The sequence below is a fragment of the Falco punctatus genome, assembly GCF_963210335.1.
Source record: "Falco punctatus genome assembly, chromosome: 14".
NCBI classification, from domain to species: domain Eukaryota; kingdom Metazoa; phylum Chordata; class Aves; order Falconiformes; family Falconidae; genus Falco; species Falco punctatus.
The window spans coordinates 11,290,104-11,317,972 of NC_137594.1; the positions used below are offsets into that span (position 1 = coordinate 11,290,104).

The 27,869-nt window shown below is 41.8% G+C and overlaps 1 protein-coding gene across 1 annotated transcript; it reads right to left on the reverse strand.

The window, feature by feature from the left end:
- Positions 1 to 2,846: 2,846 nt before the first annotated feature.
- Positions 2,847 to 27,869, reverse strand: GPI (glucose-6-phosphate isomerase). Its single transcript, XM_080365006.1, has 18 exons — positions 27,663 to 27,869; positions 22,463 to 22,553; positions 21,565 to 21,633; positions 16,445 to 16,564; positions 14,969 to 15,052; positions 14,731 to 14,877; positions 12,915 to 12,986; positions 11,841 to 11,885; positions 10,960 to 11,013; positions 9,964 to 10,024; positions 8,245 to 8,288; positions 7,870 to 8,022; positions 7,397 to 7,526; positions 6,940 to 7,016; positions 5,548 to 5,676; positions 4,920 to 4,995; positions 4,773 to 4,839; positions 2,847 to 3,289 (listed from the first exon to the last, which is right to left on the reverse strand). The coding sequence occupies exons 1-18, from the start codon at positions 27,779 to 27,781 to the stop codon at positions 3,166 to 3,168; spliced, it is 1,662 nt and encodes a 553-aa protein (XP_080221132.1). The 5' UTR covers positions 27,782 to 27,869; the 3' UTR covers positions 2,847 to 3,165.

Here is a 27,869-nt window from a genome sequence, read left to right on the forward strand (position 1 = left end):
CTTCACCACAATCATAGCTCTGAGAGACAGTCTTTTTAGATCAATTATAATGCAAACATATTCCTTCTTTAATCTCATACCCATGAAGTCTATATTAAATACACATCCAATGGGAATGCAACAAGAATTTAACAGAATATGCTTTAAAAATATTAAAATTTTCCCTTGAATATAGTAATTACTTTCTCAAGAACTCTTAAAATATACAATTATATGAACTTTTACTTTGAAAAATTATGATTATATAGTCAAATCAGCATTGCAAGTGTAAAGATGGTAACTACTTACATTGACTGAAGCATCCCCACACTATTTCCTCAGAGGCCTTCAAAAGAAATGTATGCCTTGTGGCTAACACACTGGGCTGAGGATCATGGATCTTGCTCCAGCTCGTGGGTTTGATGGGTGCTTACTTTAGGGATGTTACTTTTTGTTCTCTCTTGTAGCGCAACAGTTCTTTTATCAGGGAGCTCAGCCATGCCCAGTACGCTTTCCCAATTAGAACTGGCTAGGTTGGACTTTCTTGTCACTAGAGCACTATTTGTGTTTCGTTCACGGGAATCAGCTAGTTTATTATACAGAAGGATCTAAACAGAGTCACTGGACCTCATGTACCAGAAACCGAATCAAAAACTTCCTGTATTTTTTACTCAACGGGATGCATGTCATGGCTGAGGATAAGCACAGCAGTACAGGGTCACTGCCCACCCCCAACACAACTCTAAGCGCATACCCAGGGAAGATCGAGGCCTGGGCAGGCAGGTCATTATTTTCTTGGCTTTTAGCCTCCAACTGAAAGTGACATCCTGAACCATACATGGTTTTTACACTACCTCATCTTCAGAATGTAGCCACAGTTGGTTCCTTTGCACATTATTTGTGAGCTCTACCACCGTGCCCTCTTCAACCACTGCAGGGGGCAGAAAAGTAATGTCCTTTTAAAGCTTCTTGACCACTTTTAACCTGTGTTTGACTATGGCCACGAGCCATTACGCTACTGAGCATCCCTGTAAACTCTGAGGTAATAAACCCGGCAGCCAGGCTGATGAAGCAGCAGGCTGCTTGGAGGTAGTGCTTCACTTACCCCTGCGATCCCACCATCGGTTCGCAGATAAGGCACACACAGGAGGGCCAGTCCCGGGAGCTCTCACAGGTACAAGAGCCGGCTGGGGCGAGGTCGAGCCCGTGAGGGGGCTCAGCGCCGAGGGCACCTCAGCCGGAGCTGGCAGCCGGCCGCTCCCTCACGGGCAGGCTGAGGCGCGGGCGGGGGGGAAGGGGCACGCGCTGAGAGCGCGGGCGGGCTGAGGGGGGGAATACGCGCCCCGCGCTTTTGCCGCCAGGGGGCGCCGCCGGGGCGGCACGAGCGCGCGGAGCCCGCCGGGCGCTGCTGGCGGCCATCAGGGAAAGGGGCGCTCGGGCTCATTAGCGTCCTCGGGAGGCCAACCGGCTTTGCAGAGCGACGATGAAGCGTTTCCAAAAACGAACATTTATTAGTTTTTTTTCTAAGCGGCAGTGCCACTGCGGGAGTGCTGTTCCCGCACGCACAAACAGCGCGCGGGGGTGGGGGTCGCTGTCCTGCCCTGTGGGGTGAGTTGCAGGGTGGCACCGCCTGTTACGCTATCATCAGGTGTGTTACATTTCACATCAGGGAACACCCTGAAAGAAAAAAACGAGGTTAGAAAATAACTGTAGAGTTACAAGACAGACATCTTCCTTTCTTCTCCAAGAGAGGTTCCCAGGGTCTAGTGTCCAGGAGAGGAACAGACCAAAGGTGAAACCAGAGCCCTGAGACAAAGCACCCGGCTTCACCACAGGCCTCAACACCACATCCCACCTCACCTCCACCGAACATGGACGAAGCTGTGCTTTAGCATGTGCTTTTACACAGGTGGATGAAAAGTTTAAAGACCCCATATGAAAATCTGCCTTTCTCCAGTGGGTTATCTTTGTGACCATTGTTTCATGTGGGAAAATTGCTTTATAAAGCTGATCAAAACCAAAGCGTCTAAGCCTAACTACTCAAATCCATGCAGCCAGATTTTCAAGCAGTATCAAGCTGTTAGTGTGCCGCTTTAGCAAGACCAAGCTTTTGATCCTGCCGATGCATATGTACAGCAAAGACATATGCATTAAGAGGTACAAGGTCAGACTTTGTAGCCACAGTAGCATTTGTCATGAAGAGGTCAGGGTATGAGAACCACAATCAACATCTTATTTCTCCTTTCAATGCTTGTGTCTTACCTTTATTAAAGGTGTTACAGAACAAACGCCATAGCATGCCAGTCTGCTAGCAAAGAGGGGTTAACAGTGGCAGAGAGCGAGAAAAGGATATAAGCAACTTGTTTACAAATAGTTTGCTGGGTTGTTTTTTTGTTGTTGGAACACTGATGCTGATTTAAACATGAGAGAAAGCACCTCTGGAAGACACCAAAAATACATTTCTTCTGCAAGCAATCCCAAGCTTTTGCTTTACAAATGCTTGAAAACTGTTCGGAACATTAAGATACTACCATCACTCCAGGAGCTTTCTTCCTTTTTTTGATAGCTGTCCACATAGGGTTTCCACAGCTTACAGAGACATCAGGAGGTATTTTACCAAACACTAGTAAGTTTTCCTTTTCACAGTAGCATTTGAAAAAATTCTGTATCTTGCTCAAATGCATCAAATTATTCAACCTGAACAATCTACAGCTAAAGACTTGATTCTTTGAACACATTCTAGTTTGTAGCTTACAGCAGAACCAGTCCAAAACAACATGTTAGTTCTTGGCTTCAGAGAACCTCAGATAGACAGTGAGGCAAGTGTTACTAGGTCTGCATTTTAAGAGATACAAAGTGAAGAAGTATTACTCATCCATCATACCTTTTATTTTCTAGTATCAATACATGATCACTTTTAAGGAAGTTGAGGGATAAGAACTGAGGAACATACCAGCTGCACTTCACAGATTAACAGCCACAAAAATAAAAAGCAACTATACAGCCTCTGGGTTTCACAAACCTAGTTTTCGTTTGTAACACTTGACGCAACAAGGTTAACTGCAACAAGTGAAGAAGCTACATCTGTAAAGTGCTATTTTTGTTAGAAGTGGCTAAAAAAGCACAACTACAACAGGTCTGGGTGTTCTGTGGTTAGGATTGTCGATGTCCTCCAAATCTTTTATTTCAGGCTCTGTGTTTTTTGATGAAATTGATGAGCCCATTTGTTGAGCTATCATGAGATGTCACTGGAGCATCTGACTCCAGTTCAGGCTCAATTTTCTTGGCAAGCTGCTTTCCAAGTTCAACTCTGTATTTAAAAAGTCAGAAGAAAGAAAAACATTAGTGCTAACAACTTACAGTATTTACTATTAGCTATTGACATTAAAAATAGGTGCCAGTTAACTTGGCAGCAAACACTATGATGAATGCTTTTCCCTTCAGAAATCACTGACAAAGTCAGTTATTATTCAGCTGGAGTTCTCACAGCTGCTTAGCCAAACAAACAGCTCTTAAATTACAGGACATCTAAAGAGAGGAAGTTTTGTTTTAAAAGTTAAGCAGAGTCATTTCCCTTTCTGTAGTCATTTGTGTTATGCAGAATGCATTCAGCTTGCTACTGTTCACTGTTGAACACGACATCCACTCAGAACACTGATTTGTAGCACCAAAACAGTAAACAACAGCCGAGCTGCAGGCCTGGTAGCCTTCCCCAACACTACAACACACTATGCAGGAGTTACAGCACACAGGGCAAGAACCTAGGATAATTCAACAGCTACAAGAAACTAGGTTGTTTCTACAGCATCCCCACATTCCCTAGTTTTAGATGCCATTCTAAATTCTAATGTGTTGCAGTAAAAGCTGTACTTATTTCTACCCCACCCCGACTTCAAAATTGGTAAGATGCATCAGCTTTTATCAGCCAGCTTCCATTTTCAATTTCTACCACAGTATTTTAGTTAAAGCACTTTCTCTGGTAGCATAGCTCCAAGAAAATCTTCACAAGGAATTATCCTTCAGCCTTTAAAAGAGCTTAGTGTAAACTGCTGTTCTAGGCCTGTAAAGCAAACTTGCTCTTCAAAATAACCCCTCACAGCTCAGGCAGGTTTCACCTGAAAAATCTTACTCATTTCCCAATTTTTGTCCTGGATAAGCCCTCATACAGCATGTTGTACAGTTAGTATTATTACAGATTAAAAAGAACCTGATTAGCTCCTTATTAAGTCTTCCATTTTTAAAAGTGATAAAGTGAAAAACTCATAAAGCTGCTGTTCTCCACATGGAGCTCTACCATGAACCTTGGTCACAGGTGCAGCCTGCATCAGACCTACGGCTCCTATATATAAACACATCTGCCAAGAATGTTCTTGTACAGGGAAATTAAGTGGTCAGTCTTTTGCTTCACAGATGCCATACAAACTGCCTAGTAAACATTTCTAGAGAGAAAATTTTCCCTTCTGTAAGGGAAATTATTTTCCCTTTCTAATTCTTAGAACGTGTTCAGCCTGCTTGACTATTTTTTTCAGTATTACTGCCTCTTTTCTGCATTCATAGTATTTTTTTAGTCTAATTAAACAAAGGTCCTTAGCTGAAGTTCTATCTACGAAGTCATTATGCATGGCTGAACAAGGATACATGGTGACTCACCCCCACAAAATCTGTTTTCATTTAAAACTATCCTATAATAATTTGCTCTAAGTTTAACACTTATTTTTTTTCTCTCTAAGTCATGACAGATTAAGCAATACCACAGTCAGCAAGTATGCAAGAAATTGATCAAGACTACTTACCCCCACTGGTCGTAACTGTTAATGTCCCAAACAATTCCTTGAACAAATATCTTGTGCTCATACATGGCTGTAATCAGAAAAGAAGATTTATCAGAAAGTATAAATAAAAGAAAGTCTCATTCACAGATGAGAGATCCATTTACTTACCAATGATGGCTCCCAGAGTAAAGGGGTTGAGTTTTGTAAACACAATGGAACTGGTTGGTCGATTTCCCTCAAAGACCTTTCAAAACAAGAGTTACGGTGTTATCTAATATGTTGTAAAACTTACATGAGAAACTTGCGGTTTGTATGTTCCTTGCAGCCCATACTGGACTATATCTACTAGCAACAAATACAAAATGCTGAAAGCTTTAAAGGCTAACAGCTTCAACCAGAAAATTGTATCCATTTTCATGGTTTATTATGAATACAATGGCAAAATGTTATCTCCAAGCACCATTACTGGCTACTATGGGCTAGAGAAAGTAACCAACAAGTCAGTATCCCAGGGGCAGTGATGAGGTAGCTCATCTTGCCTGAAATGCCTCAAAAAGGCTTCCAGCTCAGCAGCCTTTCAGCAAGAGTGCCATTCACAGACAGCACCATGAGACTGGACAAAGCAGAACCTGTATCTTAATCTTCGCAGCTATCGCGACAGTAGCTCTTCACAGCCACCGGAGGGCACTGCCCCATGAGCAAACTCCGTCCAGCAGCGCAGCAACACGACGCCTCCCTCCCCACCACAGCGTCCAACTAAACCGGGAAACGCTGTCGAGTGCCAGAGCCCGGTTACCTTATGGGGAAGGAGCTTCTCCAGGGCATCTCCACTCAGTCCTGCCGCTTGAAGTTCCTTACGAGCTTCATCAGCGGTCTTTCCTTTCATCAAGGCCTCAGTCTGAGCAAGGAAGTTGGCCAAAAGGATCTGGCAAGTAGAAATGTATGTATCAAACCAAGTACTGCTTCCAGCTGGAACAGCAATACCCAGTGCTTGAACGGAGACTGAGACCTAGGCTAAAGTTACTACATTCGTTTTTAAACACTACGGCAGTAATATGTGCAGTAGTTTCAGCTGCATAATGCCTGCTATCGCTTTTTACCTCAGAGTGCCAGGAGACTTGATTACTGTTTTAACAGTGCTGGTATCCCAAGACAACCAGGACTGTTTTTGCAGAATCCTGCCCTGCTGAAACTGACAGCAAGCCCCCCAACAAGAACAAAGAAGCCAGGATTTCACACACCCTTTTATCCAGTACAGTCTAAACTTCTATTCCACGCCACACCATATGCATGGAAAGCCAGGCACAGCGTTAATCAATGTAACAAACTAAGACATACTTACTCTTACTTGCAAATTCATACCCATTACACTGAAGTCATCTCTTACTGTATCTACAGTAGAATGAAACCTTTTCTTCCCTTCTTTTGCAAAGTCATGTCCTAAACTTTCACCTGTACTTAGCGTTACTTGACAAAAAGTTATTATTACACAATTCAAATAGCACTTGTAATCTGAAATAATGACAAGATTGAAATTTAGTGAGGAAACATGTTTTGGGGGTCTCTTCGGGTTTTTTTGTGGGTTTATTTTTTTGTTTTTAAGTATGCAGTAACAGTAGACCTGGACATGTTTCCACCTACGGAACTTAAAAAATGGTTAGACAGTTCACTGAAAATCCTTAGTTGGATAATCCAATTAAACTAGAAAAAATGGACAAATAAAAAAATATCTATGAGTGGAAGGCTATCACGCTAGCCACACTAGTATACATACTCACTTGTCCTAGAGCTTAAGACTCACAACAGCATCTCTGAGGAAGTTTTCATCAACTCTGAGAATTTGTTCCTTCCTACTCTGCAAGAACTACACTCCTAACAATTTCTACAAGGAATTTTCTCACCAATACTTAATTGTTCAACACTTTGCAACCTCAGTAAGCCAACAGGCCACACCACTGACCTGCCTCACGAACTGTGCCATTTCTTCATGAACAAAAATACCACTGTATCACATATATTAAACGTAACATGTAATTGTAACTTAGATATTCTCAAATCTATTGTGAATGTTGACAGCCCATGTGTACAGTTTCAAAGGGACATACAAAAAACCTCACATGCTGCAATACTGAAGAAGCTTCAATGCCTTCAGCCACAAGAAAATATGGGTGCACTGACAATTTATTACCTTGTGATGCAAGCCATTTCTGACTGGATGCTGGGTCTGGACTGGGATCAGGAAGTCACAGGGAATCATGCGAGTTCCTGTAAGAAAAGCCACGTTAATAACCCTGCAACAGGAAAGTCTTAGAAAAAAACTTCAATTCTCACCCCATTTTCAGAATTACTGGAAGACACAGCCACTTCAAAAATATTTTTAAAAAGCTTTTTTTTTTTTTATAAACAGCACGGGAAAGTGACAATACAGCTCAGTAGTTTCAGCTTTAGCTGACCTTCCTTGTTGTACAGTTAAAACCTGCATCTTGTTATCTTCCGAAGTCACTAATTAAGAGCACCATAGCAATGTGATGCTGCGTCAGATAAGAGCCCAACCTCTAAACCAGTATCAATTCTGAAGACTCTTGCAGCTTTACAGCCATTCAAAATTCAACTCCAAAACAAGGTATTGAGTAGTTTCAGTCTACCTTGATGAATAAGCTGGTAAAAAGCATGCTGCCCATTGGTGCCAGGCTCTCCCCACACAATAGGGCCAGTACTGTAGTCCACACGAGAACCTTTCTTGGTAATGTATTTGCCATTAGACTCCATATCACCCTAAAAGGGAAGGGCAATATTAGCTTTCTTGCAGAACCACACAGTATTAGTACAAGTTTCCATACAGACTTCAACTACAATGAGTTATAGCAATTTTGTAATTTCGTAAGACATACAGCTGCTTCATTTACAGACATCAAGATAACAGATGTTTGAGGGCAAAATGTTGCGAAATTATCTGAGCAGATAAGTTCGTATCTATCTTGGCACCAGTCTCTAAGTCCTTGATAACATGAATTTAAGCGATTGCAATTTTAACCTAGAAACATACATTCAGTTTCTAGAACTAGGACAGAAGCATATCTACATAATTCCTTCATGAAACCTTTACTCTGAGTCTTACCTGCTGGAAGTAAGCAGCGAAGCGGTGCATGTATTGGTCATAGGGCAGAAGGGCATGGGTTTCACATCCATAGCAGTTTATATACCAGATGCCCAGCATGGCCAACAGAACAGGCACATTCTTCTCCAGTGGGGCAGTGTGGAAGTGTTTATCCTATGTGACACATATGTTGTTACACTTTTGATGAAGCAATTGTCACCCCTCCCAACACTAAAACTGTTTTTATTGTTGTTTTGATCCAGGGAGACCTTCCCAAGCACAGTCATTTTGGAAGCACCGAGAGGGCACGGGGAGCTAAACTTTAGAAACCTGCCGCCAGTTATCATACTAAAACACTTAAGAGGAACAAATCTGAAATAGGGATCCCACACTCACCATCCAGTGGGCTCCTGCAAGCAGGCTCTCAAAGTTGTCAAAACCTAACAATGGAAAAAAGTCAGTTCATATTTACTATCACAACTCAAATTTGATTTTTCTTGCAGAGGCAATCTTAAAACGGTTGGGATTTCTGGTATGCAGCAAGGCTCCCAACTACTAATCAAGTTTAAAGCTGCACTTTGACTTCTCCTGAAATTTGCGTGCCATAAGCCAGATGTATTTAGTTACGATTAAAGCCTGGACTTCAGAGCAAGTTCAACTTAATGAAACATACTTCAAAAACCTTTGCCTAAAATCCCCATGCAGGCAAAATGAGCAACTAGAAGGCGAAGAGGCATTAAAACCAGGCTCTCTATTAAAGGCTACATAGTTTTCAGCAAGTTTGAACACTTAGTGACTTCACAGACACAGTAGGAGAGACATCCCCCAGAATAACAGGGCAAGGGTAGTACAGTAAGCATTTCTATGCTGGTCTGGCGAAACAACTGTAATAAGGTCTTCTCAAAGAAGACGGTTCCCCCCTCCCTTCCTTGTTCTCTTAATTCACCCCATTTTTCTCTGCTCTATAATTAAGGTATTTAAATCACCATTTCTTTTCACTAATGAGTATTTTATCTAACTCCATCCTTTCCTGCAAAACCAGAAATCCTGATTGTTATACGGAAAGAATGGAGGTGAAGTGTTTGACAAAGCAGCAGCTCTACCTATGGTCAGAAGCCAACTTTGGGAGATGATGGATGTAAAAGCAAGAAGCGCAGATATGGCATGTCAGCAGGCAGCACCAAATCTGTCTGACAGCAGAGATGAACAGTTTATTGCAGACAAAACACTAAGCGCCTGAAGTTTATTTTACTGTTCGCACTGGTATTTCTACATATGAAAACTCCTACTCATAATTCTAAAACCATCAAAACCAATGTTTCCTCTAACCTCAGTCTAAGAGAATTCTAGCTTTAATTTATTAAAATGACATTATGGTTTCAGACTTGAAATATCTGAAAGTAGTGATGAGGGAAGCAAGACTCCTGAACAGCCAGCTCAACAAGAAATAGCAGTTCTTCGAGCTCTTTCACATTAACTGTGTACTCTCCACCTGCATCAAAAATGCCAATGCTACCATAACAGTATAAAAGGTAGATGGGGATCAATTCTGAGGGTCTACATTTGTGCCACAATCGACTGAAGATAGAAGCAGCATTCCTGTATCATCAGGCCCTCTAGCCTAGAAGCACAGGTACTGGGGACAAAAGGAAGTAATGAGAGGAGACTGTTAACAATGCTAAACTGAGCTCAAATGCAGAACTGGAGACATAGGATTTTTAATGGTTAGTGTGTAAATACCTGCAGAAACTGAATACACTACTTTTAAGTAGCTTAGGAACATCAGTTGCAAGGTGTGATTTTCACTGACATGGCTTTAAGTGATCAGGCACTTTTGGCTATGCAAGTGAGAGAAACTAAGAGATGCAGTTTTACTATTCGTACCTAAGTACAGGTAATTTCCAAAACTGCATTTACAGTACTGAAAACTCTCAACATTTCTGATGCATTATAGGTTGTTTTTTAGCACAAACATCCAATCACTCAGAGTAGGTGGGTAAAAGAGTATCTGCCCCAAATCTGATCCATAACTCATTATTGTTAATGCATTCCACAGTTATATTCCTGAAGCAAACAGACTAGTTCTTGGCATTGTTACATCACAGGAACACTTACCAATATGCAGGGCAATGGAGAGACCAATGGCAGACCACAGAGAGTAGCGGCCACCAACCCACTGAAAGCAAAAGATTAATTTATACATTAGAAGTAACCACAGGGTTTTTAAACTCAAACTACTAGGAAATAGCAGCATATGTTTAGACTATTTTCAGCAAAATAGATATTGTTTCTGGAAATAATTCACAACACATTACATGGCATGGTCAAGGGAACCTGCACCTTACAGTAGACCCCTAACAAATCCTTAAGTATGCAATTATTTGAGACTTGAAATTTACCCTGCTAGTCCAAAAATTTGTAACATCTGTTGAAGCAGATTCTTTGATGATTCCAGTTCCCTTCCAAACACTAAGTTTGCAGCTTGTATTAACTGCTTGCCTAGTATCACTCCTCTATAGATAAAGCCTGCTGCAATGAGATTATGGAACTACCTAGGGAAAGGTAATGCTCTAGATAATTTCTAAACAGCAGCTTTATAAACTAGTTTGTCAGGCACATAGTCAATGAGGCAAACCAAGCTGTTTCTAGTTAAGTATAAGGGCAGTATACTTAAAATACATATCTGCTACAAAAATACCAAATTAGGCTCCTGGTTCTGATGTTTGACCTTTACAGGCCTAAATTATATACAGTGGACCCCAACCGTCAAATGTCACAGCTTATAATAACTACTTACACGAGGAATAAGCTAAGACTTCTATCTCCTGTTACCCAACAGCTGATTAGACAGCCAGGAATATAGAAGGCTCCTCTTCAGACCTTTGACTGCACCATTTTAATGGAATGGTCAAGAGACGTAACAGTTTTGCTTATCTGACATGTTCTGAATTTGCCTGGAATTACAAGTTTCCAGATGTTTCAGTACATAGAACACAACGAGTATAATTTAGGTGTTTTGGCAGTTTCCCAAGATCTAGTTAGCATTTTCTGAAGCAAGTTAGATTATCCTAACAGTTAACATCTACCACACAACATTAAACATTTACTTACATCCCAAAACTCAAACATGTTCTCTGGGTCAATTCCAAAGTCTTTAACTTTAGGCTAGAATAATAAAAAAAGCATGTAAGAACATCATAAGTAAAACTAACATTCTTAAAAAGCTTTAGGTCTAGAAAATCGAACACACAAGTTGGATACCTATAAAATGCACAATTCCCCAACTACATCCTCTATTTAAAAAATATACAGCATTCACCAGAAGAAGATAACATTAATTTCCACCTATCACTACGCAGCAGTCTCAGATAAAATCAATGACATACATTATTTTCTGATCAAAGTGGTAATATAGTTAGGAGTTGGACTGACATTCCATCTACATTTAGCAGAACCATAACATAAAAAAGGAACTTCACATCACAGTACCCAACAGCCTCTCAGCCACTGCAGTCTTTTTCTAATTGCTATCGGTCCTTCTACTTCATACTTTGCATGAACCACCGCATCAGGGAACATTATACTCATATGCTACAGATTATTCACACAAACTACTTGCATCACTTCAGCACTTACTTCAGAGGTCTAGGAAAATACTATTTATTTACATAACTGCATTCACACACAGTTCAATTAATTACAGGTAACACTCACTAATAACAGGACAGTCATTTCAAGTATGAGACCTGATAGCAGGTTTCAAACTCTAGCAGAAAAAGCAAAAAACTATAATGAAGGTCGTCAAATCCTGATACTGTTCATTACTCTAAAAGTGTTAGTTATTTTCAGTAGAAAAAAAATGCTTCCTTTCAAGAGGAAGAATAACTATTGGTATTCAAGTAACTGTCTTAAAAGATAGGCTTCCTTAATGGATTGTAAAATGAACACCTTAAAGATACACAGAAAAGATAAAATAGATTTGTTATACTTACACCATTGGTAGACAAGGCAACAAAATGCTTGGCCACAGCTGAAGGCTTAATAAAAATAAACACTGTTAGATCTAGAATGCTAATTATTTTTATTTCTTGTCATAAAGATGATCTGCTACCATTCACATTTAAACACTGTTGACTATCAGTTATTTTCACATTATCAACTTGAAATCACCTTATTCACATTCAGTGTGGGATTTGGCAGCATGCCTGTCTGAAGATAACATTCTGAGAATATTATCAGAATACATGAAACCCACTGGAAGCAGTCACTACTTAGAGTGGCACACGACTTCCATAAGAGTATGTTATCAGTTTGGAACATTACTACCACCAGTTTGGAGTAGGTAGAGTTTGTTGTACATATGCTACCCTTCCAGCTAGTTAGAAGATAAAGACAATTGGATTTACTGATAAATCTCCAGCTCTAAATATAGAGTTTGGTCTTTCAGTAAGTGTTCTGGTGAACAAAGTTGAGTTGTCTGCACCAGTAGGGTTAACAGGGTATTTCAAAGCCCAGCTTCCCAACCAAGTACAGCTACTCTGACTGGAACAGGTTCAAGACCACCTTAATTACCTGAGTAGGCAGTATCTGCTTTTTTCTTATAAAGGTTAGAGATAGAATGAGACAAATACAAGGTTTCTATTCATAGCACTGCCCTCTGACATAGAAATGTTAGTTATTCAATCATAGCTTCATTTTTAATGTATTTGCCAAGAATTGGAAGGTAATGCCACATATAACATGTTCCTGGATTTCTGTATCAGTGGTTCCACTAATTACCCAGTTCTAAGGCAAATGCTACGCTCTATTACTTAACAGGTAGTATTTCAGGGAACAACGTGTGACAATCATTTATAATCAAAAACTAGTGGTTTTGTCACTTTGATCAGATTTAACAGCCTGTCACTATCCATGAAATGAGATATATATACAGCATTCACTGAGCTATACCGCTTGAATTTGGGCAGCTATTCACTCTGCTCCAAAGTGCACAGAACAACCAGGGAGAAGCTGCACAATGAAAAGCTGTTGCATTCTGTTATGTAACCTAAACATGTTAGACTTACATCATTAGCGGCATGTAAGAACCACTCTTTGGCTGTTTCTGCATTCGTGATAGTTTCTTGGGTGGTGAAAGTCTGCACATCAGAAAATAAGGAAGTATGTGAAACACGATTTAAAACTGACACAAGTTCAGGCTGCTAAAACATCATTTGTTCCAGATAATCAGAGCAGAGTGAGTCTAGATGTTCGTAATAGACAATTGCTGCCAGATTTCAGCTAAAAAGCAGGTTTATCAATCCACTAAAGACTAGTGTTTCTAGATTTACCTAAATAAGCACATTATCTGGAATTGGAATAATTATTCCCCATTTCCTGCCTTCCCTCCCCCAAACTGTTATGCAAAACCTTGAGACCAAAATTTTCCACTTTACTCTTCCACTAAACATGAAGTTTTACCATCCAACTAAAAACAAACTAATTGGGCATCAAAACAACATAACCTAGTTGATTGTCCTCTTGTTCTTCCATTCCTACGTTTTCATGTAGGAACACTCATTTCTAAGACTCTTGCCATAATTTTGTTCTGCTGATTAGAGCAGAACATTTTCCTGCTTCATGAAGTGTGCACAGAAGTTCAGTCATGCAGTTTTGCAAAGATCTACAACCATTCTGATTTATTCAACCATCAAAATTTAGCTTTAAGGGTGAACATTAGATTCAACCTACTCTCATCCACCTCCAGAAATATTTCATTATGAAACACAAGCCTGTTATGGAAAACAAAAAAATGCCATTCATCCTCTTCCAAATATATCCAATTATCTAACTACTATCTGGCAAACAGAAATTGAAGTGTTACTCTTTCAATTTGGCAGTCTTCTAAGCCTTTGAACCGTGATCCCTGAACTCAATTATTCTAAGTGACCATTAGTATTACTTGTGAAGTTTCCTTATTACTCCATAAGTTGTTGCTCGGCTGCAGTATTGCCAAGATGAGATAATGAGCGTCACTGTCGAGCATGGCCAGCATTACACACATGTTCATTTGTTGCAGATAGTCTTCAACAGCAAAAAGGTTCCACTGTGCTTTACAAATGAAAGCAACCCAAGTTACATAACTATGAAGTTTGTCTTTACCAGTTGTTTCTGCCATGACAGAAGCATTCCTCAAAAGGAAGATGGCAGCTAACAGTTACGTTTACAGAGTAAGTTATTACCAAGGCAAGACCTTAAAAGGCAGCTATTAAGTCCATATTCAGAAATAAGTGTCATCTTACTAACTAGCAGCAGACTAACTACCTTTTCCTAAGTAAAGCAGCTTAAGTACATACTTATATATTAGTATATCCTTTATGCCCAAGGAACTCAGCATTTAAGTTATTTAGGTGAAGGTATTTTGTTACTACCCTAAAACGGAATGAAGGTTCCCACTACATGCAATTCATTAATGCAAAAAATACAACAACGTACTTAAGATAAAGGACCAAAAGTAACCTTAAAGAAATGAGACAAGATCTTGAATTTCAAATAAGTAACTACATCGGATCCTACATTGCACCCACAGAGAAGTACAGTAAAATCAACTTGTGAATAAAGCTTAAACTTTTACTGACTGAGAAATACATGCTAGACAACATGAAATTGCTCATGTGCCTCACTTGTTTAGGTTAAGCCATTTTCAGCACTTGACTTCTGGATCCGTAAGTATTTCAGTGGCAACACAAGCTTCTACTTCAAGTTTAGGGTGAATCACAGCAGGCCTGTTTAGAGCAGTCCACACTAGAAGTCCCTCATCTAGACCTTCTTGTGGACAAATCTCTACTTGGAATCTTTTACAGTCAGAGAAAAATCACACCCCAGTGCTTGTATTAGACAAACCTTTGATGCAATGATGAACAGCGTAGTGTCTGCTTTAAGCTCAGCCAGGGTTTTGGCTATATGAGTACCATCAATGTTGGATACAAACCAAACACGAGGGCCTCCCTTAGAATATGGTTTCAGGGCTTCAGTTACCATCAGAGGGCCCTGGATAGAAGCAACAATAAGATTTTATCTTCACTGCAAGCACATACACACACAAAGAGATGTGGAAAATGTATAGAAGTCAGGAGCTTACCAAGTCAGAGCCACCAATCCCAATATTGACCACATCAGTGATCGCCTTTCCAGTGTACCCTTTCCATTCACCACTGCGGACTCTCTGTGGCAAAAGAAAATTGCAATGACTATTTTATACTTACACTGAAGTTAGTGATTCTAACAGTAGAAATAGTTTGTGTTTTCAGGCACTGATGTAGAAAGCATCCAAAGACAACTTTCAAGCTTCTAGACTTTAAAGACTGCACTCAGAGCTAACTTCTTAGCTATACCTTTGGTTATGTCAAAGATGACACTTCACTAAGTACTAGAAATCTAACGCACATATTTAAAACACGCTGCAAGATCAAGCTCTCCTTCCACGCGGACAGCATTTACAGCAGTATTGGCAAAGGCAAGAGAAATTAAGCTAAAAGGAAAACAACTTGTGCATTAAAAACATGCTCTGATGATTGAAACCATCTAGCAATAAAGAAGGAGGCACCAGTGAAAGTCTGATTTTGCATTACCACCAAAATTTTAATCAGCTAAAAACTCTACAGCGGGAAAAAGACTGTTGTGTTTCTGTGGTCATTCAATTCTTACATTATCTGAAGAAACAACCAAGTTTGGACCAGTTAGTGTCAGTTATTGTGATTTTGTTGGCATTTATCCATTAGGAACCAGACATAACCTGGGCCCATTTTGTACGAGTTAAAAAGTATGAGGTGGCAGCAATACCAGCCACTACCACCTGGATGAGACTCACAATAGCAGCCAAGTAGGTCCAGTTCCTCATAGTCATATTTAAAATGCACCAGAACTATTCAGTGAGTTTTTACCCATTAGTTTTATCACACATAAATTTGACTTCATTAGTGCTCTATGAAGTTCATCAGAGCATTTCCTCAACTGATCTCACAGACGCCTACATTATCAAGATACACAGAATAAAAAAGCAATTAATGATATTTGAAGATAACAGTTCACTGCTGTACTTAACTAAGGAACAGAAAACTTTCATGCTGCCGAAGTTGCAAGCCAAATCATAAAGGTATCTGACCTAAAATAGTCTTAAAGAACTTCTCGTTTAGGTAAAGCATAATCAAATTGCAAGTGAGCTGGGAGCTTCTACCTCTCTCCTGGTTTTACACAAATTTTAAGAGGCAGTTTCTACCTGATACAGTTAAGTAGTTGAAAAAGTAGCAAGAAATAAGGCAGTATTTGAATGGTACTTAAGTGATTTGCGAGACTTTTGAAGTAAATGCAAGATTACTACTAAAAGAGCAAGACCTAGAGAACCCATTAAAGAAAAACCCAACTGGTAACAGAAAGAAGTGATCATACTAGAAACAGCTCCAACTCCCTGCTTGAGCCAGAATTATTATAAACCTCAAAAAAGGGCACAGTAATTCATGTGAACCAGCCTACAATCAATGTTTCACAATACACATGTAAGAACCTGGCTGGGTATAGAACAAACATATGAAAAATAAGCTATGGTGGTAGTTTATACCTGGCAGAAGTGTTTCATTTTGTCCAACACTTTGTTTACTTCTGGAACAACATCCTTCCCATCCACAAGTATTGGCACATTGGAACGATTTCTCAGAGCAATATGAAGCACAGCTCGGTTCTGAAACAATAAGGGAGAAAACCTGATGAAGCCATTTCCAAACTATACCCAGGGGCCTCAGGTGCCTCATCCAGCAGATAGTACAACCTTCGAGACTTAAAAATCCTTTAGAGTAACTGTAATTGGTAGGGCACTAGTTTATATACACACATTCATCACCAGCTATCTACATCACCCTCTCATTTCACATCATCAGTGCAGAGAGTTTACAAAAGCATATAATATGCAAAGTAAATAAATAGTTTCTCTGTTTACTTGGATAAGAAAGCTCAAAATCCCTTGGAAAGATTGAGGTTCAAAATTCAGCAATATTCAGTACTCTGAACTTGGCATGCTTCAGGTATACAAGGATGAAGTTGTTTCCTATTAAAGACAATACTGAGAATCAATTATAACAAGAAGCCAAGGTTATTTTCTCTTGACATTTTTTCCATTATCCTGAGCAGTCCATTGCCTATAGGAATATGAGACAAATACATAATTTCTCTAAACATTTGACAAAAAAGGAATATAATAGCCACATGATTTTAGCCACTGCCCACAATTAAATGTTCCCTGAATACTTGCATGCCAGAAATGTAGGTGCTAGCTGTGTTACGAGAAAAAAAAACCCAAGCTGTTAGCATGCAACATAATGTATTGATTCTCCACACTTCTACACAAGTCAAAGCACTGAGATCTGGCCTATGATTTGCCTGTTCAGGAGCTTAACAGCTTTAAGCTAGAATGAAGGAGTTAAGCCAATACTAATGAACAAATTAAAAAATTAGTCTGCTCCACCTCACTGTGCCTCACTATAGAGAGAGGCACTGTGAACAAAGACAACACAGACAATGTGAACTGCCAAGTTATGATTTAAATACCAAATGCCAATTCAATAATCATCGAGTCTGTGGTTACTGACTTGGAATACAAAAAAGCTCTTGCAGTTGCTAATTATCGAAGTGTACCCACTTAAATAATAGACACAATTTTTTTGCAACACCCAGCCACAGAATGGTATTATTTGGTACATACTGCTCACTACCAGGCTTGAAGGAAGTTAAATCTTTATCAAGAGAAGCAGTCATATTTGACCTGATTTCTACTGTAAAACAGAATTATCTTCTAAATATCAGGTGGGCTATGAAGACTGTCCACATGAGTGGTCAGATATGCACTACGTTGTAATGCACTGTCTTTGTGCCATAGCAAACTGCAAGTTTGAACTCATATGGGACAAACACCTGGCAATAACACACTTGAGTGCACTATGAAGAATTTCCACATAAGCACACACCATACAGCCAATGCCTGCAGAACCAAATACAGACAAATCTTAAGTATTAAGACAAATAGCTAAAAAATGTTCTAAATCAGAACAAGAGTAGCTGACAAGTCAGTTCTTGCCATTAAGCAGCTCCCTTCTGTCTTACTGCTTTAGGTTTATTTAGTCATGCTGTTTGACAGCATCCTGTTTAAGGTCTCATGACCATTTCACATTGTCCACATGCTCATACTTCAGAGCCAAACCAACTTGATCTGATATTCTATACAAGCAGGAAAAATTAAACACAAGAAATCTAATTCCAAGTCAACTTCCGACTGTAAACAAGGAAAAGCTGATAACGAAAAACATGTTCCTAAAGTCATCATGCAGCTAACTGCTACACCAAGTTGCCACATGAGGACAGTAGCAAGATAGAGAGCTAGCAGCAGAAGCTAAAGACATCACAGTTTAATATTGTGTTTAAGTGCTTTCTGGGAAAACTTCATCCTTCTGAGAAGGCTTCAGCTGCTGTATTTGCTCTCACGTAGACAACAAAGTGTAACTCCATAATACATGGTCTGAGATGGGCTAACCCTGTATAACTTGTGTTACAAGAGCCTAGTGAGAGGCAACACCAGACATAACAACATTCAAGTAGACTTAAGACTTAGGACCCTCTTTTCTCACTTCCTTCTTTCACTAACTAGAATTAACTCTATGAATTGAAGGCATTAATATAGAAGGAAGGTGAACTGTTTCTCCAGTGAAGCTGTACCTGTTTTTACCTGTGCATTCTTACAGATATAACATTCACAAACAATACAATGTCCAAATACTAGAGTTAGTTTAAGCAAACAGCTTGTGCAACAGTTAAGTCAGTCAATAACGAAGTCAAACGAAATACTGATTTCTGTGAATTTAACCCAAACATACTAAACAGCCTTTAAGGCAGACTAGTAAATCACATTTCACTGTCAAGTTCAGTTTTAAACCTATCTTTTAATTTCAGGAAAAAGGTACAATTCGTTTCCTGTATGTTTTAGTGAAGATTTAACCATGAAAGTTAACATTTGAACATAAAACATTTTTAAATATGGTGGGGTAATTTGCATAACTGGAGCGCTGCAGTGGGTGGCTACCAACCCTTCAGAAGGGGCAGGCAAGGAGGGTGCGGCAGTGGGGTAGCCCTGTATGTCGGGGAGTGATTTGGTTGTCGAGAGCTGAATGATGGTGGTGATGGGGTTGAGTGTTTACGGGCATCAGGGGGAGGGCCGGCAAGGCAGGTATCCTGGTGGGAGTCTGTTGTAGACCACCCAGCCAGGATGATGACACAGATGAAACATACTACAAGCAGCTGGCAGAAGTCTCAACATCACTAGCCCTTGCTCTCCTGGGGGACTTCAACCTACCAGATGTCTGTGGAAACATAATACAGGACAGAGGACACAGTCCAGGAGGTTCCTGGAGCGTGTGGGAGGTAACTGCCTGGCACAGCTGGTCACTGAGCCAGCCAGGGGAGATGCCCCGCTGGACCGGCTGCTTGTGAACAGGGAAGGTCTTGTGGGTGATGTAGTGGTCAGAGGCCATCTTGGGCACGGTGATCATGAAATGACAAGATTTTCTGATTCTCGGGGAAGTAAGGAAGGGAAGTCAGCAGAACCGCTACCTTGGCCCTCCGGAGGACAGACTTTGGCCTGTCCAGGAGCCCGGCTGACAGAGTCCCTTGGGAGGCAGCCCTGAAGGGCCAAGGGCTCCAGGCAGGCTGGACATCCTTCCAGAGGGAAGCCTTAAAGGCGCAGGAGCCGGCCGGCCCCATGTGCCCAAAGTCGAGCCGGTGGGGAAGGTCGGCCTGGCTGAACAGAGCTTTGGCTGGGACTTGGTGGGGGAAGAAGGAGAGTTTTGTGACCTTTGGCAGAAAGAGCAGGCAGCTCTGGAGGACTACAGCGATGTGGTGAGGTTAGGCAGGGCGAAGATTAGAAAGGCAAAAGCCCAGCTAGAACTTAATCTGGCCACTGCCATAAAAGATAACAAAAATTTTTTTTACAAATACATCAGCAACAAAGGTAGGGCCAAGAGGAATCTGCATCCTTCATTGGATGCAGCAGGGAACATTGCCACGGAGGATGAGGAAAAGGCTGAGGTACTTAATGCCTTCTTGGCCTCAGTCTTGAATAGTAAGATCAGTTGTTCCCTGGGTACCCAGCCCCCTGAGCTGGAGGATAGGGACGGGGAGCACAATGAAGTCCCCACAGTCCAGGAGGACACGGCCAGTGACCTGCTGCTCCATTTAGACACGCACAAGTCCATGGGGACGGATGGGATCCACCCGAGGGCACCGAGGGAGCTGGCGGAGGAGCTCGCCAAGCCTCTCTCCATCATTTATCAGCAGCCCTGGCTACCCAGGGGGGGCCCAGCTGACTGGACGTCAGCCCACGTGATGCCCATCTCACAAGAAGGGCAGGAAGAAGGATCTGGGGAACTACAGGCCTGTCAGCGTGACCTCGGTGCCGGGGAAGGTTACCCTGGGGGTGCTGGTTGATGGCCAGCTCAGCATGTGTGTGCCCAGGTGACCAAGAAGGCCAATAGCAGCCTGGCTTGTAGCCAAAACAGGGTGGCCAGCAGGACAAGGGAAGCAACTGTCCTCCTGTACTCAGCACTGGTGAGGCTGCACCTTGAGTACTGTGTTCAGTTTTGGGACCCTCACTCCAAGAGGGACACTGAGGGGCTGGAGTGTGTCCAGAGACTGGCAACGAGGCTGGTGAGGGGTCTGGAGCACAAGTCTGATGAGGAGCGTCTGAGGGAACTGGGGGTGTTTAGCCTGGAGAAAAGGAGACTCGGGGGGGACCTTATTGGTCTCTACAATTGCCTGAAAGGATGTTGTAAGCAGTCAGGGGTGGGTCTCTTCTCCCAGGTAACTAGCAACAGGACAAGAGCAAACAGACTCAAGCTGCACCAGGGAAGGTTTAGACTAGGCATTAGGAAAAGTTTCTTCACAGAAAGGGTGGTCAAGCATTGGAACAGGCTGCCCAGAGAGCTGATGGAATTGTCACCCCTGGAGGCATTTAAAAAAAATACATAGATGTGGTGCTTAAGAACATTGTTTAGTGATGGACTTGGCAGTCCCAGGTTAATGGTTGGACTTGCTGATCTCAAAGGTCTTTTCCAACCTAAATGATTCCATGATAATTACAACCTTCAGATCTACAAGAAGGAAGATACTCACCCTCTTACTGAAATAGGCAGCCAATTTCCCAAGATTGTTTATACTATCTGCTGTTAAACATACCCGAAGATAAGTAGTATCAATAACCCAAAGCAGGAAGTCTTACACAACCCTCACTACAACTTTGCAGGCAGTTTACTGAAGTTTACAAACACTGACATTAGGCAAAAGCATGTAACAGATACCTAGAATGCAATACTCTGCTCCATGCCCTTTGCAAGATCTGACTTGTTTTACACTCTATAAAAAACTAAAGAGAAAACAAGGAAAAATGTACCACCAAAATCCCTAAAAAAATAAAGATGTGTGTTGAAGGGAGGATTGAATAGCTTTATTCAAACACATTTTCTTCTTTGTCCGAGCTGTAAAAACTTCTCATGTAAGTAGTGCAGCAAAAATTACAACCACCCAGCATTTTAAACCAGCAATCAGAGTAAGCTTTTTCAAGATTCCTTACACAGATGCATGAATATCTGTAACACACAGGCACAACTGAGGGGACAGAACCATGGACAGAAATAGCCTTACCTCGGTGAAGTTTATCTTCTCTCCACTGAACATGCGCTCTCTGGCACTTTCCACACCCCTTGACTTAGCCTGAGAAATACAAAAATAGATACCTCTTAAAAATAGTAGGAAGTCAACATGTACTACAAAGGTCCAGCTACAATAAAGAGTGTGAACATTTACCACATAAGACAGTGAAATAAAGATCACATTAAGAGACTCACTAGATTTTAGCTTAAAAATCAGTTCTCTAATTTTAAGAACAAGTGTTTTTATGCAGGCTATTTATTTCCTTAAGAGATTACACAGTAACATGCTGAATTACCAAGATGCAATGAATCCATCTTACTCAGTTTCATCTTGTCATACTGCTACAGGACTCAATGATTCTTTGTACCAGCTTGGAATTTTTAATTTTTTTTTGAAACCAAAGCATAGCAAAAGTAATGTTGCTATGGCTGGTTTTGCAGAGAAGTCTGTCTTACCTGGTCTAAGCCTTTGGCTGAACCAGTAGTTAAGGAAGAGTTGTAAATATGGACACCAGGATAAACTAAAGTTAGTGACAAACTACTTAAAATGCACCCAACCGCAAATGCATCTTAAAACTAAGGCTGCATGACATATGAAGTATTGTTTCAATTGCAGGTACAGAAGACTCTTACAACTTCATATGTTATAACAGTTCAAGTTACAAATTCATCTGTCTTATTTTACTGCAGACTTCAGTAAACAGCACCATTTGCCAGCTGGTCTGTTACACATAATCCTTTCAGTGAGCACAAGAGACAGATCTGTGCATTGGAGAATGGCCTTGCACCTTTTAACTCTGATGGCCTCTCAAATTCAGAGCTATATGTATATAAGCAGTGCTAGAATATTAAAAATTTTGGTTTATTAATTCAACATTTTAAAGAGTTACCAGTTCCATCAGCATTTTCATCACTTCTTCTGTAATAAGGTTCTTTGAGTAATCCAGTAAGATATCCCCATGATCAGTATTCAGAGTCAAGCTGTCAAAACAAACAGGTGGTTTAATTACACATTCCTGAAGAGCGACTGTTTTAAGACAGTGATAACTCCTCTACACATTACAAGACGATTGGGATCCTAATTATACAAAGTTAGTAAAGATGACCTGAGGGACTGATTTGCCCCCCAAGTTTCACAGAATGACCTACTAGCGCATTATTTTAATTGAAGACCACAGTTTTCAACAAGCGAAGTTACCGTGTCGACTGTCTGCTTGTTGAAGTCCAAATATAACAAAGTCTATTTAATGCATAGTTGGAACAATCACATTCTGTTTTCAGAGCCACTAGTATTCTCTAGCAATAATTTGTTTTTTCCCCAATATATCATAGGAAAAAGCTTACATTCTTTTGCTGCTAAAAGTTAACTGTCTTCCTACAGGTCCTTTCAACAAATATAGTCATTCTTTTATTTATATGGAGACTTGAACAAACCTGATCTGTAAGTCCATGTAACTCCACATACGGAAACATTCTGTAAAATACTATGCAGAATTAAACCCCATTTGTGCATAGCAGTCTCACTGTCCTACTTGACTCCAGTGGAAGTCTCCAAATCAGTCAGCTAATCATAATCTGAAAGCTATAGCCTAACACTTGAAAACAGAAGCACCTTTTTGTTTACACCCGAAATGAAACACAGAAATGACAGTCTGATAAGAATAGAGTGAGCCCATTCGTATTTACTAGCCTTGTATCCATGCACAAAGTTCTACAGGCCCTCTAGTCCTTTACAGCACACTTTTCTACTCATTTCTTCTTTGCACTCATTTACAGCCAAACATACACAGAACACAAAGTTCTGTAAGTAATTCAGTAGGCCTTCTAAAAAGGCACAGAAGGCCTTTTATACCTTACTCTCAGTTTTGCTCCGCAGACACAAGCCACAGGAAATTGCATGCATCTAAATTCTCAATGTTTCCACATTCTTCATCATCTCCCCTGCTTGTTCTTTCCCAAGATTTGAGCACAAAAATACGCAGTTATTTTAGTGACCACACATGCCAGAGAATTCACAGGGACAAACCATGGCATAATTGCTATTCCAAACAGATAAAATATGACAGAGCAGGCAAGATTCTGTGAAAGAAGAATGGGGCTGAACTTGGAATAACAGCAATAATCAGCAAGGCCTAGACATTTGGGTGGTTTCATTAACTTGATTAGTGGTGGACTGGACAGTAATAGGTTAATGATCGACTCCATCTTAAAGGCCTTTTCCAATCTAACAATTCATGACTCTGTGTCCTTTCTCTGGTCTTAAAACACAAGACACTAAATAAGGAAGGAAGGAGTCTTCAAGTAGAGTCTCAGAAGAGTGTTTCTTGTACAGACAAGGCAGTGGCAAATCAGGAAAAACAGTATCAATACTGATAATCACCCTTCTCTTCAGTGGGCTGCAAACAGTAATCCTGAAACCCTGACCATCCAGCACAAGGACAGCTGGAATACAGCTAGCTAAGGGAAGGAGGACTGTTACCTTCCACCTGCCAGATTTGCTATTTATTGAAAAAATAAAGAAGAAAAGTAAGAACAAGTCCACCAAGTCTTTCATTTTCACGTGATGCAATTTTTTTAACAGACACGTCTCAGATTTGAACATATTTTACTAATGATATAGCAAAGTCATTAGTATACTAATACCTCCTCAGTTTAGAGAGGTAGAAGTCTTAAAATTCTCATCTACAGTTTAACATAGAACAACAGTCTTCCCCATTGTTCTACGCCATGAAGTCTTTACAATCTTTTCTTTGTTTACTTGACATATGCCTTACTTCTACAATTCATTGTTATTTTACATTTACAAATTAAAAAAAAAAAAATCAATCTCACTAGACCTAGAAGACAGAGTATCCCATGAAATTCTGGCTGGATTCAAATCACTACTTGTTTGAACAAACTGCAGGAAAGTGGCATCCCAAGACAGGCAAAAAATAAATAATAACAAAAAAAAGCAAGCAATGGCTACCAGATCTTAACTTCACACACACAAGGTGTAATACGCAGTATGCAATGCAATCTCATTTTAAACCCTTACACCAAGAAATCCACCTTTTATTTAAGCAGAAGCCCAAACCCCTGCAGCTCAGCAGCTTGCTGCTACACCACCCATTCTGCAATGCAGTAGTTAACAGTAGCACTACCCAGGTGGAACAAGAGCCTGGTCACGTAAGCCACATCCACATTTAAGTGATGCAGCCCTTAATCAGAAGATCACCTGTAGCACCTCAGAATGATTTTATCTCCCAACTAAACACAACCTAGAAAAGCTGTATACAACCCCTAAAAGTATTATTACGTATTGATTCCCTGGTGGTATGTTTTCCATCTAGATTTGAGGCTCTTTCCAATCCTTCATAATGGACAAGCCAACTAGGAGTATAATACTAGTGCTTCTTATCTTGCACTAGTTATTTGCATCAAGAATACTTTAATCAGCATCCAGTGTCCATTATCTGCTGAATTTTGTGATGGCTGCACCTTATCAGTTCTACTCCTTTCAAATCTATTAAGAGCTCTTCTAGTGAACAACCCACTTTGTCAAGACCCACTGTACCTACACTTGGGTACCAAAGAAAGCCGAAGGTATACCTTACAGGTTTAACTACACTCCCAGTCAAGAAATCAGGATATACAAATCCTGAGGGAGGGGGACGACACACACACACAAAAGTAAGAAAGTGTCTTTTATCTGCATTCTGCAGGACACAATCAGCAAGTGTAAGGTTCTTATAATAAAATTAAATAGATGCTTCTGCTGAGAGATAAAATATTCATATTTCAGTCTGACATTTCCCCAGAACGAGTACCAGGAAACACTTTTACATGGGTATAAGTTTCTCTTTTCCTTCTAAAGGAAGGGAGGTAGTCAATGATTTCCACGATAATACCTAGCAGACCTAACTGAAATTTATTCACAAAGATTCATTTCACATGAGGAGAGGTGTGCATTCAAACTAAGTCAGGTCCTTGTGGCAAAACCTCCAGACTGCTTAAGCTTTCAGCAGATGTTACCCACCATCATCCTGCTGATCTGACTCAAAGTGGCAATCAGTGAGAAGGATACAAGCAGATCTGTCGAACTAACCCAGCCTCTTAGTTCAGCAATTGTGTTTTGCTATGAGAAGGTTCTCCTGATAATCTAGAATGTGTTGGTTCATCGGGACACAGGGCTGAAATCATGAAAAGGGGCATGAGATCGATTAAGTAAACTATAAACACTTCAACTGTTTCCTATCCTTGGGGACTGCACGAAAGGACATTAAGTTGGGCAGCTATTTGAAACTAGCAGCTTTGGTAAAGGATGTTTCACAAGAGATCTGATGAACACATTCTGGGAGACACACTGACTACTTTCAGCATGGAGAAAACATCCTAGACACGAGTGTGTGGGCCTGAAACAACAATTGTCAAATATTGTCTCCTTTGTGAGCTGTACACAGTGACAGCACAACACTCAAAGTTTAAGTATATTACACATTCTCAAAAGCAATTAAATACAGAGTATTTCAGATTAAGAGAGTGTATTTTATGGTTAGATTAGCTTGGAGAATATTAAAGTGACAGCCAATGAGATTAAGATGCAGAGCTATCCCCAATAAGAGTACCTGCTTAAGCCGTTCAGGAAGGAACTTACGCGAGACCTGTTGATTACACCTTCTCATTCATTTAGCTAGCTTGCTTCAGCTTTCCTTTATTCCAAGGATGTTAGCAAATTCAGTCTCTTGGAATACACCAGAGATAAGGAAAATGTGCAAACAGAACTATATCTATTAGCTAAGAGCTAGTACATTTATATAACGTAATACTAATAAATCCCTTTAACAGTATAAAAAGTCCCTTCAGAAGATCCAGATGTATTCAATACTCCAAACATTTAGCACACCTTTTTCATCAATGTAAATGAGATTTTTAACTCCAGTATACTGGTACGCAGGACTTTGTATGCGGTGTTTAATTACAATTTAAGAACCATCTAACTTACTCCAAAGGCAAGAATAAAGTCACTTCACCTAGGGTGCTAATGAAAAGCCTGATACACGCAACAAGTCTTATCTCAACACTCGATAACACAAGCTCGCTGTATGACCCAGCCTCACTTTAAAACTCAATTCAGAGCTGTGTTACATGCTATTAAGACTTTTCAGATCGTATAGTCCAACAGCGTAACCACAAACGACTTCCCAGCACAGCCTCCGGTGTACGGAGGACGAGCCGCTGGGCGTTACCACCCTGCCACCACTTCTTTCTTCCTCCTCTAGCAAAACCGTGGTGCAATGGGCTTTCTGTAAGGCGGCCAGCAAGAGGCCAGTGCGGGCCGGGCCTCCCCGCCGCCCCCCTTCCCCGTTGCAGGGCAGGGGTAGGCACGGCCGCGCTGCTGACAGGTAGGGGCAGGCGGGGGGGATGGATGGCTCCTCGCGATTTTATCGCGGAGCTTATCATGACTAAGCACGCGGGTGCGAGCGGCTGAGGAGCGAAGGACCCACAATGCCGCTGTGCGAGCCGCGGCCCGGCGCTGTGCTTCCCGGCACGTACCCTGCTGCAAGGATGAGTCAAGGACAAGCGCGCACGGCCGCCCTCCTCGGGGGATGCCGAGGAGCGCCCCCCCCGGCCCGGCCCTGGCCCTCCGCGCTCCCGGCGGGACGCTCCGGGCCCCGGGCGCATGTGCCCGGCCTGCCAGCTGCCTCCGGCCGGCCGGCGCAGCTCCAGCCGCTCTCCCCGGGCCCGGCCCCCCCCCGCACGCCGGCGGGGGCGGCGGCGAGCAGAGCAGCCGCGTGTGTGCGCGGTGCGGCGTCTCCGCCCGCCCGCCGGGCCCAGCGCCCCCCCCGGGGCCACAGGGAGGGGAGCGGGGGGAGGGCGCAGGGCTCAGCCGGGCGGGCGCATCCCTCCCGCCCGCGGCCAGGCCGCGGCTCCCCGGCGGCGCCCACCTGAGGGAGCGGGCAGCCAGGCCCCGGGCCCCGTGTGTCGGGAAGCGCCCGTGTGTCGGCAGCCCGAGGGCCCGTCGGGCCGCCGCGGTGGCCGGGGAGGGCGGGGGCGGCCGCTGCCCCGCTCAGCCGCGGGGGAGGGCGGGTGGGGGCCGCCCAGCCTCACCTGAACTTCTGGAAGCGATCCTTGTCGGCCTCGAAAAGCTGCCGCAGGACGAGCTTGGAGGCGTTCGCCTTATGCCATTCCAGCAGCTTCTTGAAATGGGGGTCGCCGGAGAGCGCCATGTTAGCGGCCAGGGAGGGCTGACGCGGTCACAGCCGGCGCACACAGACGAGCACAGCGGGCAGAGCACTTGCCGCCGCCTCCGCTTTT